The sequence below is a fragment of the Nematolebias whitei genome, chromosome 11 (genome assembly GCF_014905685.2).
Source record: "Nematolebias whitei isolate Nwh7 chromosome 11, NemWhi1, whole genome shotgun sequence".
Classification (NCBI taxonomy): Eukaryota; Metazoa; Chordata; class Actinopteri; order Cyprinodontiformes; family Rivulidae; genus Nematolebias; species Nematolebias whitei.
The window spans coordinates 32,925,671-32,945,690 of NC_056508.1; the positions used below are offsets into that span (position 1 = coordinate 32,925,671).

General features: G+C 43.0%; 2 protein-coding genes across 2 annotated transcripts in view; both read left to right on the plus strand.

Annotated features, from left to right (window-relative positions):
* Positions 1 to 5,801: 5,801 nt before the first annotated feature.
* Positions 5,802 to 7,255, plus strand: gpr61 (G protein-coupled receptor 61). The gene has a single exon (XM_037684217.1). The coding sequence runs from the start codon at positions 5,802 to 5,804 to the stop codon at positions 7,206 to 7,208; it is 1,407 nt and encodes a 468-aa protein (XP_037540145.1). The 3' UTR covers positions 7,209 to 7,255.
* A 7,737-nt stretch (positions 7,256 to 14,992) lies between these two features.
* Positions 14,993 to 20,020, plus strand: part of gnai3 (guanine nucleotide binding protein (G protein), alpha inhibiting activity polypeptide 3) — a 27,037-nt gene continuing 22,009 nt past the window's right edge. The window contains exon 1 of the mRNA XM_037684898.1: positions 14,993 to 15,331. Coding sequence (XP_037540826.1) covers positions 15,214 to 15,331 — 118 coding nt within the window. The 5' untranslated portion in view covers positions 14,993 to 15,213. The remainder of the gene's footprint in view (positions 15,332 to 20,020) is intronic.

The window sequence follows — 20,020 nt, forward strand, 5'->3', positions numbered from 1 at the left end:
TTTGGGGTCATGTGGGTCAATATAAATGACTAAATGCTTATTTAAGCTGCATGCCTAATGACCCTTTTACCACCACGCATCAAAGGAAATAAGTTACAAATCCAACCACAGTCAGGTGGTAGTAAATATTTATGCTAAACTTAACAAAACATGAAATTATTATTCATGGTTATTGATTTAGGGCAGCACGGTGGCACAACTGGTAGAGCTGCTGCCTCTCAGCGAGCAGGTCCCTGGTTCAAACCCCGGTCCAGGGGCCTTTCTGGGTGGAGTTTGCATGTTCTCTCCGTGCATGCGTGGGTTTTCTCCAGGTGCTCCGGTTTCCTCCCACAGTCCAAAAACATGCATGTTAGGCTGATTGGTAACTCTAAATTGTCCCTAGGTGTGAGTGAGAGAGTGAATGGTTGTTTGTCTCGTTTGTCTCTATGTGGCCCTGTGATGGACTTGCGACCCGTCCAGGGTGTACCCCGCCCCTCGCACAGTGATTGCTGGACATGGGCACCAGCGACCCCCGTGACCCAAAATGGAATAAGCGGGTAAAGAAAATGGATGGATGGGTTATTGATTTAGTCCTAAAATTAATGTAGACTCTCAGGTGTCTCCCTTGAGTGTCACACAGGGGAGCGACAAAACTCTGAAAGCGTTCGTCTCTGTTTAAAATAATGCAAAAGGATTCTGCAGAGCGAGTTATCCCTGGGGATGTGATGTAACCCAAATAATGATCGCATTTTACATCTTTTTGTGTCTCACACAGATAAGCCTAAACTTAAGAATTTCACTTCAGTTGTCCTGAAGAGCACAGATCTGAATAAAAGCAAAAAGTTTAATATCCTTTATTGAGATGAGCGTCAAACGTCTGCACTAATCATTTGAAGTGTGTTGGAAGTGCAAAATCTTAAAGACACTTTTGTGCAATGTCGTTACTTGTTAAATGTGAGAACGCCCCCTGCTGGTGAGACTTGAGATTACAGTTTTAATGACAGGCACATTGGATCAGCAGCAGTAACTGATGTAAATCAACCTACCTGTATTCAGTTAAACACTGAGAAAACAATCAGAGAATAATTAATCATCTCACAAAACACAAAGAGCGACACTCCAAACGGCTGCTCATCCACACCGTGAGTACAAGGCTTTGCCCTGAGGTTGATGCTGGAGGTGTAAGAAGGGGGCTGAAGTTGTTGTTGCCATGGAAACCATTGTATTTCCCCCTCCTTGTGATTGGTGCTGCTGGCATGACCGCGTATCTGCTATTTCCGTCATGATTCAACACCTCAGACACGAGCACGGTCACAGGACACACACACACATTAACCGGCACAAAGAGTCTTGTGTTCTCGCTTTCCCCTCTTGGAAACGCCTTGGGGGGAAATGCAAAAGTGCCATCACATCTCAAATTAACATTTATTAAACTTGTTATTCATGATATGCATTTCTCTCCTATGAAGTGCTGAAACTCAGCTCAAAAGTAAAATCTGACGCTTCGTTCCAGTTAAAATTTGTAACAGAGAAGAGTCAGATCTTCTCAACAACTCTGTGATCTAAACAGCAATCAATAAATGAATCTGCTTTTAAATGACCAATTGATTTGTAGGTTACAAACAAATGCAACTAGGGTTGATGGAGCACCAAGTCTAGTGATGGATCGGGAAGCATGCTTCATGACGTGACAGGAAACATCCCGCATGTAATTCCTGATTTCACACAGGAAAACACAGAGACACGAGGGGACGAGTAGAGCTTTACACATCACTTTGTTTCTGCTTGGCTCTTTAACATGTTCATATAAATCATATCATGTGAAAGTATTCCCAATAGTATGTTTATTACATACAAATCAACCCCCCTGAAGATTGTTTTCCAGAGGCAGCAGCTTAGAGATTCAAGCCCAGTTTAAAGCAAATGACAAAAAATTACACTGTATTACTTCAGTTGTCTTCCAGTCTTATTGTCCATCGCCATGAAAGTTAGGCGAGCTTGTCTGTGTTTGACTGTTGTGTTAGCAAAATATCTCAAGACCCACCGGTTCAAGAAGCCTGCCACAGCCAATCAAACTTTACTAACACAAAACAATTTTATAAGTCAATCAATTTTACAGATATTGAGCTAAAATCTGGTTAGTTGCTCATCCTTAGCACATTCTCTGAGCAATAACAAGATCTTTGCTTTAACTTTGGCATTATGTGGTAAATCCTATCTCTCTGTCAGCAAAATATCTCTTGAACCACTGAACAGATCTGAATGAAACTCAGGAAGTTATCAGTAGACATAGAGCTACATGTGAATAACTTAAAATCAGTCCATTTTAAGATGGTAACACAGATAATTGAGCTCAGCCAACAGAGAAACGGCTACAACTCAGTCACTTTTACAAATGTCCAGATACAGTTTGATTTGTGAGTCGTCCCCGTCACATCCTCTGAACAGAAGATCTGCATAATGATGTTTTTAAGGTTAGCTCTAACTTTGCCTTTCCTTTTTCCTTTTTTGTTTATAACTCTTCAAGGAATGCCTTTCATTTATTCTTGTGTTCCTGAGTGTTTTGGTGGCTGTAACTTCTTCCGGGATCAATGCATTGGATCATTCATCTCTCACACTGAAGTGAACTAAACTTTCTGATCTGACTTGTAATACATATATTGGTTGTGTGTGGGGGGGGTGGGGGTCAAGTAAATGTTATTCTCAGCTCCTAAATATAACCCTCCAGGATTAGTTACTTCTGTACAAATCAATAATCCGGTCTCGTGAGAAGGCTTTTGCTGGACTGAGCAGATATTGTGGGGAGGGTTGCTGGCTAAATGAGCAGCAGGAGGCACAGAACGAGACAAATGTCCATCCTCGAGCTAAAAAGTGATTGTTGCACACTCGCCTTCCTGGGCCTGATGTGACCTGCAGAAAGATCAGCTTGCAACGAGGCACTAAGACCCAGTGGAGAGCCAGGGGGGAACCTGCCTTCCCACCCGCTGCCTGTCTGCCCCATGCAGCTCTGCAGTTCCTCCCGGCAAGTGCATGTGAGGTGGACCAGGGAGGAGGAGGAGGTGGGGAGGAGGAGTGTGTCCACCCATTTGTGCATCGCAGACTGGAAGACAGGGGCCCCTCCTCCTGTTTAATTTTTGTTCCATCTTTGCCTCTCCCATCTGGATCGAAGAGAACGAGCTGAGAGGTGTGCACTGCACGACTGATCGCAGACAAGATGCAAGGGGCCAGGTGAGGAGGAGACACAGGACTCTCCTTTTCACCCCCCACCCCACATCCCTCTCTGTGACGTGGCGTGTGCATCAGTGTGTGTGTGCGGGTGAGAAAGTGAAACAGGTCCCTCAGCAGACTGTGAGGCTCCCCTGGATGAAGCAGCTCTCTCCACAGTGAGGTATGTCACCGACTTTTCATCACTTCATCATTCACAGCCATACCTGCTTTAATGCCGGAGTGCGTGGGTGGGAAGGTGCGATCAGGGGGAGGCTGTGACTCATCAGACGGTGGACTGTGTCTTATCTCTGTTTTCACGTGAAAAAGACAAAATCAGACACTTTGTTTCACGTCCGGATGTTCTTCTGCGTGTTGATGCAGAGAAGTCAAAGGGCTCTGCAGAAACAACAGACTACTTTTCTCCTCTCAGTAAACAGAGTGTCATGTGCATATGATAGGGTCATACGGTTCCTAGTCAGCAGTCTGAGATACTCCACACAACCTTATATTGTAGCTCAGTATCAATTTTATCAGCTTACAAACCCCGAGTTAGAACTTAAACTGCACTGCTCGCACTGATTCGATTACATTAACTAATAAACTGCGAGGAGTCTTTCCATCCCTCCATAAATAGTTTTGTTTGTGCCATTTGGGCAAAATGAAATGAACCATTTTATTTAGAATTTGATTTTTAAACAGACATTTGTCAAATAAATCTTTTGTATGTTTCATTGGGGGCCATGTGGCGATGATTCCTTTAAAACAGTCAGTATTCTCTGGATTAAAAATCCCAGAGGTGCTTCCTTCTCGGCATCGGAGTTGTTCACAAGTCGTTTAATTAGGCGACTGTAACACTTTGACCTATTTGGAAAAGATGACCTCTCAGGTGATGGCCACTGAGCCTGACGAACACGTTACGTGGGAGGGAAGGAGGAAGAGTCTTTTCAGGCAGTCGCAGTTGGGAAGTGGAAACTTGCACCTGCAGGTGTGCAGCGTATGGAAATGTACCAACACTTTGGTGCTTATTCCTCAGCTCTAACATTGCGTGGGATTGCATCCAGGTGAGGTTGTGACAGTAAACACTGCCTACTCAACCAGAAAACAATCGTGATCCACCAGCACATGCACTCGTTTCAGATCATGAATGAAAACTTCTTGTACGAAATGACATTTTTCAACAAGACGGCTGTAAATATGGCAAATGTGCAGTTTTTAAAAAATATAATTTTTGATCTGTTTTAATGATAGGAAACAGTGTCAGGGATTGTGTGAATATGAAGAGCGGGTTCATCGATCTTTTCCTCCTTTCACTAACAGCAGTACAGAGCTCTGTAAATGCTGAGTTTTGCAGTTTATTTGCACATTATTATTTGCTTCTTCGCCCGCTTAATGGGAACATATGGTCCACCCTTGCTTTTTAGCTCTTCCCTAGGGTGCTGGCTGCCCTGAAAACACACATCTGAGCATGCAGATGCCAAATATATAATAAATGATGACTGCAAGGAAGAGCAGACTGCATCCAGAGTGATGCTTCTGACAGCAAATAGTTTGAAGAAACACAGTGTGTTTGCAGTAAAACTACCAGAAGTACTTTTTACAACTTAAATGCTATGAAGCGCTTGCAGGTTCACAAATCTGAGTTAGTAGCACTAACCTATTTTTATCTGCACGAGCAAACATGCTTGTTTTTTTAAATCATTTATTGGCCCACAGAGGTGTACCTGTATTCAACATGATCAGCACAAGAATGGATATCTAACAAGGTTGAGTCACGTACTCTGGACGGGTTCTTCTATGCTGACATGAAGAATCCGTTTCAACAAAGAAGAACTCGTCCAGAACAAACTCAGTCTTGATTATTGAGCATGCATCAGGACAAGAACGTGTATCATTTGTATGTTCATTTTAGCCAAACGAAACTCCAGTTTAGCAAATTAAAAAGATATTGGATAAAAATGTTAACTTTTACAGCAGCTAAACTTTTTATGATAGGGTATAAACTGGTGACACAATCACTACATCATACACTACATCATTTGGCAGCACGATGGCTCAGTGGTTAGCACTGTTGTCTCACAGCAAGAAAGTCCGGGGTTCAATCCCCGGTTGGACCTGGGGTCTTTCTGTGTGGAGTTTGCATGTTCTTCTCGTGCTTGCATGGGTTTTCTCCGGGCACTCCGGTTTCCTCCCACAGAGCACAAACATGCATGTTAGGTTGCCTTCAGGCCCAGACCTCCCTTGCAACAGAGATCTGTGATCTCAGTGGGATTTGCCTGGTTAAATAAAAGTTAATAATAAAATAAAATGTACTTACAAGACAGGAGTTCCTTTAGCACAAAGGTCTCGTGTCTTCGGTAGACGACTGAATAATACCGTTGTTTTTCTTTCAGATCTTCCATCTGAAAAGCGAAACAGAAAGAGAAGATAATCAACGACTGGGAGAACACGTGTGGCCGTCAGCAGAACCCCACCCTATGGTCTGCAGGGGTCAGGGTCTCTACACCTCCAGTTATTATGACGGATACCACTGGCTGAGCTTGACGCCCTACGACGGGGAGAATGGGTGATGGACCCGTGAACTTCAGCGAACTCTCTCCTCTGTGTCCCATCCTCTCATGGAGCACTCTGTCACCTGGCACAACAGGTCTCTCTCAACTTCTGCAGCCTCACAGCAGTCGACTATCTCTAACGTAACCGAGTCTGACAGAAACACTCAGCGTGAGGTGGAGCTGAACCAGACCTTGGGGCTGTGTATTATGCTCATCATGGACGTTCTGGCAGTGGTGGGAAACTTGGCCGTGATGGTTGTCATCACTAAAACGCCCCAGCTACGTAAGTTTGCCTTTGTGCTCCACCTATGTCTGGTGGACCTGCTGGCAGCGCTGCTGGTGATGCCCCTGGGGATGCTGTCAGACTGGGTCCTGATGAACGAGGCGCTGTGTCGAAGCTACCTCTGCTTGAGCGTTTGTCTAGTGAGTGCTGCCATCCTCACCATTTGTGCCATTAACGTGGAGCGCTACTACTACATTGTCTATCCTATGCGGCATGAGGTGAAGATGACAGTGGGGGTGGTGGTGACGGTATTAGTGGGAATATGGATTAAAGCTGTTGTTATGTCTGTACTGCCTCTGCTAGGTTGGCTGCTTCAGGGGACCCCGAGTCTGGGTGCTCCTGAAGTCCTCATTCCCAGTCAGAGACAATGCTCACTTCACTGGACAGGAGGCAGGACCACTCGCCTGCTTTTCATGGTCTTCTTCTCAATAATATATTTCCTGTTCCCGGTACTGATCATTCTGGTGGTCTACTGCAACATGTTTAAGGTGGCCCGAGTAGCAGCCATGCGTGATGGACCCAACCCCACCTGGATGGACACGCCACGGCAACGCTCCGACTCCATCAGCAGCCACTCCACCGTGGGAGCCAGCCTCGGAGGCACCGGCGCACGCTCAACCCCTCAAAGAATATTCACTGGTGGGAAGGCAGCAGTGGTTCTGGTGGCAGTGGGAGGTCAGTTCTTCTGCTGCTGGCTGCCATATTTCTCATTCCATCTCTACTCGGCTGTCATGTCCACCTCTCCGGCCTCACTGGCCCAGCTGGAGAACGTGGTAACCTGGATCGGCTATTTTTGCTTCACCTCCAACCCCTTCTTCTACGGTTGTCTAAACAGGCAAATTCGAGAGGAGCTGGCCCGACACCTGGCCTGCCTTTTCAAGAGGGCCAGGCCCAGTGAAGGGGAGCAGCTGGCCAGCCGCGAGGCCTCCATTGAGGAGAACTTCTTACAGTTCCTTCAGGGTACTGGATGCAATCTGGAGCCCTGCAACTCTCACAGCAGAGCCAGCCCAGAGGAACCAGAAACTGAAGGTCTTCAGGAATCAGCTGTTGAGCAGAACTCAACAGCTGACTTCCACATCCCGGGGCAAATCCTTGAGGAAACCGCAGAGTTCACGCAGCAGCAACAACAACAGCCGAACAATGAGCTTTGTGTAGCAGAGAACTGTTGCAAAACTGTACCAGTGATGTAGCTGCCACGAGTACCATGTCTGTAGCCATCTGATGATCCAAAAAATATGTTTAGTTTTATTCACGTTTTCTAGTATTCCTTGTTTATGCTGCAACAACTTAAGATAAAAAGCAAACTGCAAAATCCAGTATCTTCTTTGAAGAACTGAAGGTATATAGACATGTTTTTTTGTAGATGTGCGTGCCGCCTCATGGCAAAGTTGTGTGTTTTGGAAGCCATATGTTGTCGGGCTACTGGGCTCTGTCACAAAACATTTCATGTGTTGGTTACAGTTCAAGTGAAGTGACAAACTTTACACAAACAGAAAGAAGCTCGGAAACTTTCTGAGGGTAAATTTCAGGGAGAGCACAATTTTCCACTCAGACTGACCGGTCCAACTTAGTTCTGATCATTATTTTTTGAGATCGAGTTGAAAATCCAAAACAACTTTCAAGTCATCAGCATGATCCCAGTCTTAACTGGGCCATTGCACAAAGTAGATTTTTAGCTGTTGTCATTTTCGTCAGTATTTCACTCCCAAGATCGCTGAGAAATTAATTTAACACGTCCACCACTGAGAATAAGGCAACATTCAGAAGCTTTCACAAGTCAGACAAAAAATAAATAAAAATGCTTCTCAATTTGAAATATTTATTGGGTTGAACGGGATCGTTTCACAGCTGCTGGTGCTGGTATTTATAATAAACAGGCTGACCGTGTATTTTTAACCATTTTCCAGAATGTTATTATCCTGTTTATCTGCTCTTAGTCTTGTGATTATCACCTCCTCACAAAAATGGGAGACTCGTGGTTTCAGCTCATTCCACTCAAAGACAAACGCTGCAGCTGTTGAGAAGGTTTCGGCTTCAAAGCCAAGCAGCTGCGGCGCCTTAAAACTGGTGGAAAAGAAAAACTAGGCATGAACGAGTTTGGACGACCAGTGTCCATCTACCCTGTGATGTCTGGACTGTTTACAGGTAAACACAGTGGGAGCGTGAGTGTGTGTTTGTGCAATAAACAACCAGGCTTGTTGTGGCTACACGCAGCACACAGGTGTGACAGTGCTTACACATGAAGGCTTTGCCTTTGGCCTCTTTTAGCAACAAATGGACGACACCGGAGATAAGTTTCTCCGAGCTCAGGTGGGTTACAAACAGTTTGCACAAGTCACACGAGCAGTGACCGCTCCAAAGACTTTTTATACTTGCCCTGTCTTGCTGTCTGCATCTATTACGGACCGCCTCATATGTGGTAGTCGGCCTGATCACAAGTCTCGACACAAGTCGTACGGGGAGGGTTGAGTGTTCGCTGGAAGTCAGAACAAAAAAAGGTCCTTTTGTGAGGAGAATGCATAACTCTCGCAGTTTTCCTCCCGTATGACTTTGTTGTATATTGCTTTGTTTTTCCAAGCAGTGATGTCGTACCATCTTCATGTTTTAAAATGTTTTGTTCTGAGTGAGAAGAAATCCCTGCTCAAGTCTTCAGTGTTCCTCAGCATGCATGTGTGTGCTTTAATTTATTATTTGTGGCTGTAAATCCAAAGTTTTATGTTATAAAATGATGTAAACTTTTGATTTGTTCCGCCATCGTCTGCGAACCAGAGTCTCATCTCCGTTGATAGCAGCCAAACTGCCACGACTCGACTCATAAAACGCTTTAAGCTGCGTGTCTGCCACCCTCTGACCATTAGAGATGGAGAAACGATCTGCTCTGAAGGTGGTTCATATTTCCAACTTTCAGTCAAATTCATGCACATTTTTAAACAGAAGTTTCGTTCATGATTTTCCCTTTCTGTATCTCTTTTGTACCTAAGCTGAAAAGACTGTTAATATTCATTCTTTGTTCTCTTGTGTATTCTCAATGCACTGAAATAATAATAAAAAAAAGTTTTAAACTATTCTAGTTTCTTGTAAATTCATTTATTGTAATCATGTAAACAAATTTCAAACAAACTTCTTGTGCAGTTCCTGTACCTGATGGCAGCATGTTGTAAATCATAAGAAACGTAGACAAAAGAAGCACCTACAGCAGATGAATGGTAGGCCTGTCACCATAACAAATTTTGATGGGCGATTAATTGTCTCAGAAATTATTGCGATAAACGATAATATTGTTTGAATGACAATTAAGCCCCTTAATGTGACATGGGCTGCCTCCCTTTCCTTTTCTCTGTTCTCAAAATGGCAGGCGCTCGGTGTGGTTTGAGCTCTTTAGCATAGCATTTTTCACACAAAACTTTTAATGAAAAATCAGTAAAAAAAAAAGTTCTCAGCTTTTTTTTGCAGAGAAAAATTAGTTTTTACACAAAGACACAGCTTTCAACCGTGAATTTTGGAGCTTCGACAAGACTGAAGTTTTTTCCTCAAGGTTGGCCAATTATCTTAGCTCATAGCTTAGCTTCTCAGATTAGCTGCTTTTAACGATCCAAAAACGTGATTTTGGACGGTTACACGGATTTTAAAGAGAAAATAGAAAGGGAGGAGTCAGTGAAGAGCACTGGAGTTGAGCATTTTGTCATTCAGTTATATATAATATAATAATCAGTAATAATAATAATCTGGGGCAATGACTGAGACTCAGACAACGTTCTTAACTTAAACACTTAATTTTGTCAAAATTTGTCCACAACAAGTTTGACGCACGATTTGAAGACTCGAACAGACCACCTAGCACAGACTCACCTCACCACCAGATGAAGAGCATCTCACCGTGACCTCAGCTGAAGTAAGGAGTACTTTCAGGAGGATTAATCCTCACAAATAACCGGCCCAGACAACATCCCCAGGAAGGTGCTGAAAGAATGTGCCGATCAGCTCTACAAGGTGCTGGCCAACATTTTTAACTCCTCACTTACCTGGAGACAGTTCCCACCTGCCTGAAGACTGCCACCATCATCCCAGTCCCAAAGAGCTCTACAGTGACTGGTCTGAATGACTAACAGCCAGCCTTCACTCCAATTGTCACTAAATGCTTTGAAAAACTGGTCATGACTCACATCAAAACAACCATCAACATCAACGAGGACCCTCACCAGTGCACATACCGTGAGAACCGATCAACAGAGGACGCCATCTCATCTGTGGTCCACACTGCGCTCAACCACCTGGAGCAGAAGGACTCTTATGTCCGTATGCTCTTTATGGACTTCACGTCCGCCTTCAACACCACAATCCCCCAAACCCTGATGGACAAACTATTCACACTAGGGCTAAGCCCCTCCATTTGCAACTGGGTCCAAGACTTTTTAACAAACAGACCACAATCAGTGAGGATCCACAACTTCTCCTCCTCCACCATAACCCTCAGCAATGGCTCTCCTCAGGGATGTGTGTTGAGCCCTCTCCTGTTCACTCTGCTCACGTATAATTGTGCAGCTACCCATCCAGGCTGTCACATTGTAAAGTTTGCAGATGATGCAATGGTGGTGGGATGCATCACAAACAATGATGAGTCCAGCTGCAGGCAGGAGGTGGAACACCTGGAGAGCTGGTGCAAAGAATAACCTTCACATCAATGTGAAGAAGACGAAGGAGATAGTTGTGGACTTCAGAAGGAACAAACACACCTACCCCCCCCCCCCCCCCCCCCCCCCACACACACACCCTGAACATAAGAGGATCTGCAGTGGAAGTGGTCTCCAGCTACAAGTACTTGGGTGTGCACATGAATGACAACCTCAGCTGGAGCAACAACACCACCAGCCTGATCAAGAAAGCTCATCAGAGACTCTACTTCCTCAGGCGGCTGAGATGAGCTGGTCTGGGAAGCTCAGTCCTCACCTCCTTCTACAGGTGTGCAGTGGAGAGCATCCTGTGCTCCAGCATCAACGTGTGGCATGGAGGCTGCATAGCTGCAGAAAGAAAAGCTTTGCAGAGAGTGGTGAAAGCTGCACAGAAGGCTGTTGGAGTCAGCCTCCCCACCATCACAGACATCTACACCTCCAGATGCAGGAAGAGGGCCACCTGCATCATGAAGGACCCCACTCACCCAGCACACTCGCTTTTTGCTCCGCTCCCCTCAGGAAAGAGGTTAAGGAGCATTAAGTGTAGAAACACTAGGCTGAGGAACAGCTTCTACCCTGAGGCTGTTAGACTCATGAATCTCTAATCAGAATAATCACTGTGGAAAAATCACATCATGTTGCTGCTGATCTGTTTCATGTTTCTGCTGATCTGTTTCATGTTTCTGCTGATCTGTTTCATGTTACTGTGTTCATTCGTGCTGCTGTTTGACGTATTGTTTTTATGCTATTAGTGCTTGGCGTATTTATAGTTCATGTTTTTCTTAGTTCATATCTTAGATCTTATTACTGTGTTTCTTTTGTTGAATGTAATTAGGACCCTGGGTACACAATCTCGTTCCACCACATGTACCGTGACGTGATTGACAATATAGAAACTCTGACACTGACTGATTTCTGCAACAAATCTAAATAATTATTTTCTTTCGATAACCAGACACAATTATGAATCAACAACCAAAAAAAAAGAAGCTGAAATAAGCGCTTTGTAGCCATAACATTATGACCACCTCTTTGAGAAGACCACCTTTCTTGTGACAAATCATCCATGACCCGTTGAAGCATGAACTCTACCTCTGAACATCTTCTGGCACAAAGTCATCTGCAGCAGATATTTCAAGCCCTGGAAGGTGCACCACATCTTACACTTGGGTGTAACACCTAAAAAAGTTGGACGACAGGTCAATATCTTGAACTTGGTGCATCCAATTGTTTTTGTGTGACAAACTGTCCCATCCTGCAGAAAGAGGACAGTTTCATATTTGAACATGGTCAGAAACTTCAGCTTGATGTTGTGTATCAAAACAACGTCCACATGAACAGCAAGACCCAAAGTTTTCCAAAAAACGTTGTCCTAATTTGTTTTTGTTGAAATTTTCTAACTAATCTAGATGTTCACTTGGTATCCTTAACTATCAGAGAACTTAACTGGAAGCAGCTGAGCAAAATGATCCTTAAAAATCACAAATGCTGTCTCACTTTATTTTTGTTTGTTTCTGTGATTGTGTGAGTTTCTTTTTATTAGCACAGCATCACCCAAAGCTCCTTGTCTGCTTCCTGATCCTTCTCATTGTCATCCCTGCTCCTGTGCTGCTCCCCATCGGACACGGTGACTCACGGCCGTGATGTTCAGCGGCGTGGAGCGCCTCCTGCAGCGCCCAGCATCACTTCAAACAGCCTGACCTTTGTGACACACTGGAACACACTGACTAAAAGTGCTCAAGGATGGGTTTCACCGGTGCGTCACTCCAGAAGGTCAGTGAGAGCGCGGCGCCCTCAGTGGAGTTTAGGTGTAAACAAAATGCTTAAAACAGAAAACTGCGAACACACGAGACGACGCAAACGGGCTCACAACAACAAAAACAAGAAACTGCGGAGGTGACTGCAGGGATGGAGTAGAAATCAACTCTATTACATGAATTTCTCACTTACTCTCAAATCCTGAGTTTTCTAAAATCATCTGTTGCCGTGGTAACCTGCACCAATGACAGTGATGAAGAGCTTGTTTGGCAGCAAAAGCAGGATTCTGAAGCTGCTGAAGAAAAAAGGAGCAGTTATTGATTAGTGGTGTGTTTACAAACAGAAGATGCTTCAAAAGTCTGTTGACCTCATTTATCAAGTCACTATTAGTTATATTTGTCCAATAATTCTCACTGCTTCTGTCCCTATGCACAGAAAATAAATTCAATTAATAAAAAAAAACACAAATTGATTAAAGTTTATTATATATAAGCCTTAAGGATGTATGAGTTTAGGTAGTTGTTTGGTCTGGAGACAGTGGCATTGACAAAAAGACAGAAGAAAGAAATAGAAGTGGCAGAAATGAAGGTGTTGAGGTTCTCCTTAGGAGTGACAAGGCTGGATAAGATTAGGAATGAGATCATCAGAGGTACAGCACAGGTTGAACAACTGGGAGATAAAGTTAGAGAGACCAGACTGAGATGGTTTGGCCATGTCCAGAGGAGGGACAGTGGGTATATTGGTAGAAGGTTTTTTGAAATGCAGCTGCCAGGACAAAGAAAAGGAGAAGATATATGGATGCAGTTAGAGAGGACATGAGGTAGTTGGAGTGAGAACAGAGGACAGAGACAGATGGAGGAGGATGAATCACTGTGGAGACCCCTGAAGAGGGAAAAGCCGAAAGAAGAATATAAGCCATATACTGTATGTATATATATATATACATATACTGTATTTTTTTCTTTTCTTTCGGCTGCTCCCTTCTTCAGGGGTCGCCACAGCGAACTAAGTTGCACGAAGACTTGGCAGTTATTTTTACAGCGGATGCCCTTCCTGATGCAACAACCACAGACCACCGAGCTACCACAGCCCTCTGTGTGGAGCAGAGCTGCTATCTAGGACACCGGGAGGAGAAGATGGTGGGGGTTAAGGGCCTTGTTCAAGGGCCTAGGGTGGGGCAAATGAGGATGGGGGCAGGTGTGGGTGCTTCACCTACCCAACCCACATTTTTGATGTTGTCTTACCGGGGCTTGAACTGGCGATCTTCCGATCACAGGCCCACCTTCTCTAACCTCTGTGCCACCACTCCCACCATACTGTATTATATTTGGTTATACGGTTACATTAAATTTCCATCTATCTAATTCGAGACTTGGATTTGAAGAAAAAGAGGTATTTTAAAATCATCAAGTTTTTATTTATTAATATTTTTCTATGTATGTATTTTTACTTGAAACAGCTCTTTGCCTTCACCATTTTTAAGCTTTATGTGATGCATTTGTTTTGGATTTTCCAGTCATTATGTTTGGTGTTTCTACTAATTTCCACTATTTTTTATTTTTTATTGCATGTATTTTATTTCCAGTGGTACCAAAAAGTGATTAAAAAAAAAAAACAAGTAAAATGTGGAAATTAAATTGCACCAAACATAAAGGTTTGAGTATGTAAAAACTGCAGTTTTTTTATTTATTTATTTATTTTTATTTTTTTAACTTTTTCAGGCAAAACCTTTTTATTTTAACATATGACATAAAATAGGACATCTTATTCAAAAAAGTCTGAGAAAAACTTTGTGGCGTAATAACAGATTAAATATTACTAGTTATAATAATCTGTATAGACAATTTTTTTTTCCTCATTATGCTAGTTTAGCATCGAGTCAAGTTTACTCACCTTCCAGATTCCGCTCAGTCCAATCAATAGATTACAACTTATATTATTGCATTCACAATGTGTCTGTTGTTAAAAAAAAAAAAAGAAAAAAAAACTTTATGTGGTTATGACTAAACGTGCAGTTTTAGTTTTATCAAGACCTGCAGTTCTACCACATATCCACTAGGCGGTGACTTTACACCACAAAAAGCTTGAGCTGCCTAAAAAAACAACTGACTACAGTAGAAGAAAAAATAGAAAGAAAACGTTCAGCTTTTTTTTCCGTTCAACTTTTATTTAGACAGGTTAGGCTCGTTGAGTTTTGAGTCGTATTGTTTTGACTTTTTAAAAACTGAATAGGAGCAAGAAGAGTTTATCCACGACTATGTGGAAAACAACTGACGAGTTGGGGATCGTTTTGAAGAAAACTACATTACCCATAAGCCTAGTGGACTCGTTTTTTTTTGTTTTTTTTTGACTTCACCCCTTTTATTTTTTCCACCACAGGTTTTTTATAACTTGTTTTGCAACTGCAACAGCTGGATAGAGGCGCTTACTCGCAACAAAAATCGGTTTTATTGAAAAGAAAGAAAAAGAAACTTGTCTTTCAATCTAAAAGCTTATTTCTAAACAATATATATTAATTTAAATCTCTGTTCGTCTGAAAAGCCTCTTTGGATCATCTGGGGTGAACGTGCGTGAGCTCAGAGGTCTTTAAAAGTTAGACAGAGGACGTTTCTGCCAACGCCTTTCCTCCTCTCTTCTTCTTCTTCTCGGGGCTGGGACACTTGAGTTCACACCAACCGGGCCAGGAGCTTCCGGACCGGGCTTCACTTCCAGCTCCTGGGCTGCTGACGGACTGTCCGAGGCTGAGAAAGCTGCAGAGAGAGCGGTCATGGGCTGCACGATCAGCGCCGAGGACAAGGCTGCGGTGGAGAGGAGCAAAATGATCGACAAAAACCTGCGAGAAGACCTGCAGAAATCATCCAGAGAAGTCAAACTGCTTCTGCTCGGTATGAACATCGAGCAACTCCTTTAATCTTCTTTATTTATTTTACAAAGCATAGAGATTAATTTCCTCTGGAATAGTTTGTAAGTTTGTGAAAGTCTTGGCACATCCTCCTCCTCTCTGACTCATCTGCTTCCTGAGAAAACTGGTAGAAACAAACCAGATGTTGGCTGCGGTGAAACTTCTTCACTGTCAGTGTTGATCCTGTTTGGAGATGTGGGGGTTAAAAAATGTAACTTTTGCTCAAGCTGTTTGACTTCAGCTGAAATGCTGTAGAGGCGCCCTGCAGATGAATGCATATCGCCCGCTGCCTTGCGTGTGTCACAGTTGAACATCTTGATAAGACAGTGTTTCTGCATGTTGCTTGTTGTTAGCAACAACTTTCAGCTGCTCCCACACCAAATCATAGCACAATATCTATCAAACTGATCTAATCGTAGCCATTTTTTGTGGCGATCATGGTCATTTGGCTGTGGAGGCCATTCTGAGTTTTTGAGGTACATGAAAATAAATCCCCTGAAAGTTTCACTACAATACATTCACTGGTTCATGAGCCATTTTGCTAACAGACAGGCGCAGAAGAATCCCAAGTGGAAAAGCATCAAAGATCTTGTGCATGCGGCTAGCGCTCATAAAATGTGTTGGGGATCGGCCTCAGCTACTACCACACCAAACTTTAGGTCGGTGTCTGTAAAACGGACTGAGCTACGGCCGTTCTTGTTTTTGAAGGTCAGTAGGGTTGGGTCCAAAAGATGTAGAGTTTTGGATGTATCGTTCAAGACAACATTTTTCAGACAGGTCATCTGGACAATTTTTTTTTTTTTTTGTGCTGAAACGTTTTGCCTTCGGTCTGGAAGGCTTCATCAGTCAAGGAAACGCACAACAAAACTGATCCTTCCCCCCAACAGCTTACTCCAAAGTGGAACAAACCAGTTCTGCTTGTGATAAGATGGTCTCTTTGGTACGCCCCCTCCTCCATTGCCGGCCCTCTTCCTTGTTGACAGTCTTGTCAAACTGGTTGAAAACAACAAAGTCCATGCTCAATAATCCAGGTATACAATCCAACATTTTTCAGTCAGGTCAGTAGGGTTGGGTCCAAAAGATATACTGGTTGTTTTCAACCAGTTTGACAAGAGCACCTTTCTTATCTTAACTGGGACCCTGTACACAATTTCGTTCCGCCTCATGTACCACGTGTGATGGGGATGACAAAGAAACCTTGAATCCTCATCTCAAAGGATGAACCAGTGTTGTGTCCACGCAAACAACCTGTTTGAAATGGGATCTTTAGGCCTTTTGTTCCCAGCAGCCACAGAAAAATTGAAAGATAGACCTGTTAGCTGACAGCTTGGCATACAGTAGATGATCACCTAACTGATGCACCTGTCTTTTAGCGACTCTTCGTGTGCTACATCTGAGTCATGTCAGCGCTGTAGCTGAATGTCGAGTTGTGAATAATTGCAAACAAAACTTTAGTCTCGTTGGGTTTGACAAATAATGGCGTTGCTGTTAGTTTCCTGGAGGTCAATGTCCCGGTGTTTCTGTGTGAATCCACATTGGTGAAGGTCTGGATGTCAGCCAGCGTTTGAAAGTATAAATCATTTGTAAAGAGCGTCTGTTCATGTGAACAACGTTGTGACTGAGGTCAGAAGGATCTATGAACGTTTCAGTGCTGGTACCCCAAAAACAGGAGATGCAGGTTGTAAGATAGTGTATTAATAATTAATTTATTGTCCGGTGTAAAAAATAAATAAACTGCAGTTGTCAGACTCTAAGTCTCTTGTTTAATTATGAAGAAAACACACGTCTTCTGTCCTGAACTTGTCCAGTTTCCCATGTCAAAAAGTTTGGAGAACTCTTGATCAAGATTGTTTGAAAGGGTTATAAGAAAGTTTGTCTCCTTAGAAGCATAATTTAAAAACGGTAGTATTGTAAAGCAATAAGTCGCAACATGATAAACAATGAAGTGCCACTGAGATGGATCCATGTTTGCAAACTGCGGCTCCAATCATTTGGTTCCACACGTGGTCATTTGATCATAGCTTACACTGAACCTGACCTTGTTTCACGTAAGCAGATCAGGGGGGTTTCATGCCTGGCTGTGATTTATTAAAACAACATTGCTGTGTTTTGATTTTATTTTTATTTTTTTTATTATTCTTAAAAGGGTCATCCTGAGTTTAATCAAAACTCAAGATACTTTTTGTGGTTGTACAAATTAGCTCTCAACTTTAATTCACTTAAATTAATAAGCATCAACTGGGTGACTTGTTTTTTTTTTCTGAAAGTTATTTTGACTTTGACTAATCTGAGCGTCAGTGTTTGAGCTGATCATTCAGTTCCTCACGGGTCAGAAAATACTTTTAAAATGTATTTAAGATTCTTTAAGCCTTGGTCTTTAGACTTCTGGTTCAAATCGTCTAAACGGCACAAAAATAAGGAAACTTGTCTTTGGTGGAATGTTTCTTTGTTACAAAGCTTCTTGGACTCAAATCTTACACTGTTGGGCAGCAGCGTGTTTATTTACCTTTGAACGGTGCCGTATTTGTTAGAAACATGCATTTGTTGGTTGAGCAGCAGAGATTAGTTACCAGTTACGTTCATGGAAATCTTGCCAAACCTTCTTTGTCAGTGACAAACACTGACTCTTGTTTGGTGTATTTTATTGGATTGGATGATTGAAGTCTAAATAAACAAGACATAATGGCATTTTATACATGTATTCATGTAACAAACAGGGGCCTCAGTAGCATGTGGAAGAACCATACACAGATACAACAGCTTGGCACCTCCTCCTCATGCTTCTTTGGTCATACACTGCTGTGGGACACCATCCCATCCTTCAACCAGCATGTCATGAATCAACCAATGGGATTGTTAGTCACTCTATGAACAGCACACCCAAACTGATCCCACACTGAGGTGTCGACTCCATATCTCTGAAAAACCTAACTCTGTGGGGGTGAGCTTTGTCATCTTAGAGCAGTAGATCTCAACTCTGGTCCTCGGGGAACATCATCCTGCATGTTTTTGTTGTTTCCCTGCTCCAACACAGCTGATTCAGTGATTTAATTACTTCCTCAAGTTTTGTAGAAGCCCGTTAATCACTCGTTCATTCAAATCAGGCGTGTCAAAGGAGGGAAACAACAAAAACATGCAGGATGGTGTTCCTCAAGGACCAGGGTTGGGAACCACTGTCTTAGATGATGGACTTTGGTCCCAGATTGTGGGAATGTGGGATTGCCACTGGTTGTTTACAGGTGTTGATAATGGGGCACCAGAAGCCCAACACCAGAGGCAGCAGAATAAACTGTTTGGGTCAGAATATTAGACAATTTCATCATGAACTCAACCCACAAACTGAACTCTGCTGGTTTTTGTGTGTACCTGCGTGCACACTGACTCTCTGCAGAACCATCACTGAAGGTGTGGACTGCACTGACATGCTGATGAGATTACGCTCCACCAGCCCTGCAGCACTTAATATTTACATATTCTCATGCTGTGATTATAAATTGTTACAGTTCTGACCGACTTAACTACATTAATTACTGATGCAAATAATGAACAAAACAAATACAATATGCATTATCTAAAGAGAATTTAGAATAAAGTCAGACAACTTTAAGAAGCTTTCTCATATTTTACATTGCAGCTGAAAGTTTGGGATATGAGAGAAATGTGTCTCATTTAGTGAGACGTCGTTGAAGGAGTGACAGGGAAACTTCTTTTTCTAGAAGGAATCTGATCAAGATCAACTCACATGATCATGCTCGTTCTTGGAGTGTTGGCTCTTAAAAGAGTTCACATTCTTTTTAAGATTCTTATTTTATTTTTTTTTATTGTGAGTGGTGGGGCAGAGGTTGGAGAAGGTGGACCTGTGATTGGAAGGTCGTCAGTTCAACTCCCGGGATCAACATCGTCATAATGTAGGTGGGAAAAGGTGTCTGCCTCCACCCTCACTTACCTGGGCTCTTAAGCAAGGCCCTTAACCCCACCATCTGCTCCCCTGGGTGCCCTAGATGTCAGCTCTCTGCTCCACACAGGGGGCTGTGGTAGCTCGGTGGTCTGTGGTTGAGTCAGGAAGGGCGTCTGGCGTAAAAATAATTGCCAAGTTTTCGTGTGAGTTGTTCGCTGTGGCGACCCCTGAAGAAGAGAGCAGCTGAAAGAAGAAGAAAAAAGATTTTTTTATCAAAATGATCATATATATATATATATATCAGAGTCAGAGTCAGAGTTTCTTTATTGTCATTCGCACCTCATGTGGTACATGTGGTGGAGCGAAATTATGTACACGGGGTCCCAGTTACATCCAACAATAAAATGTATAAGAAAAACAGTAATAACATCTAAGATATGAACTAAGAAAAACATCAACTAAATATACACTAAGCACTCATAACATAAAACATTGAACATCAGCACAAACATGAACATGAGTCTGTGAGCAGATGTGCACGCATGAACACATCAACATTGAAACAGATCAGCAGCAACATGAAACAGATCAGCAGCAACATGAAACAGATCAGCAGCAACATGATGTGGTTTTTCACAGTGATTATTCTAGTTAGAGATTCATGAGTCTAACAGCCTCAGGGTAGAAGCTGTTCCTCAGTCTAGTGGTTCTACACTTAATGCTCCTTAACCTCCTTCCTGAGGGGAGTGGGGCAAAAAGTGTGTGTGCTGGGTG

Bases quoted from the DNA above. Each gene is read 5' to 3' on its own strand.
- gpr61 (XM_037684217.1), top strand. From the start codon at position 5,802: ATGGAGCACTCTGTCACCTGGCACAACAGGTCTCTCTCAACTTCTGCA.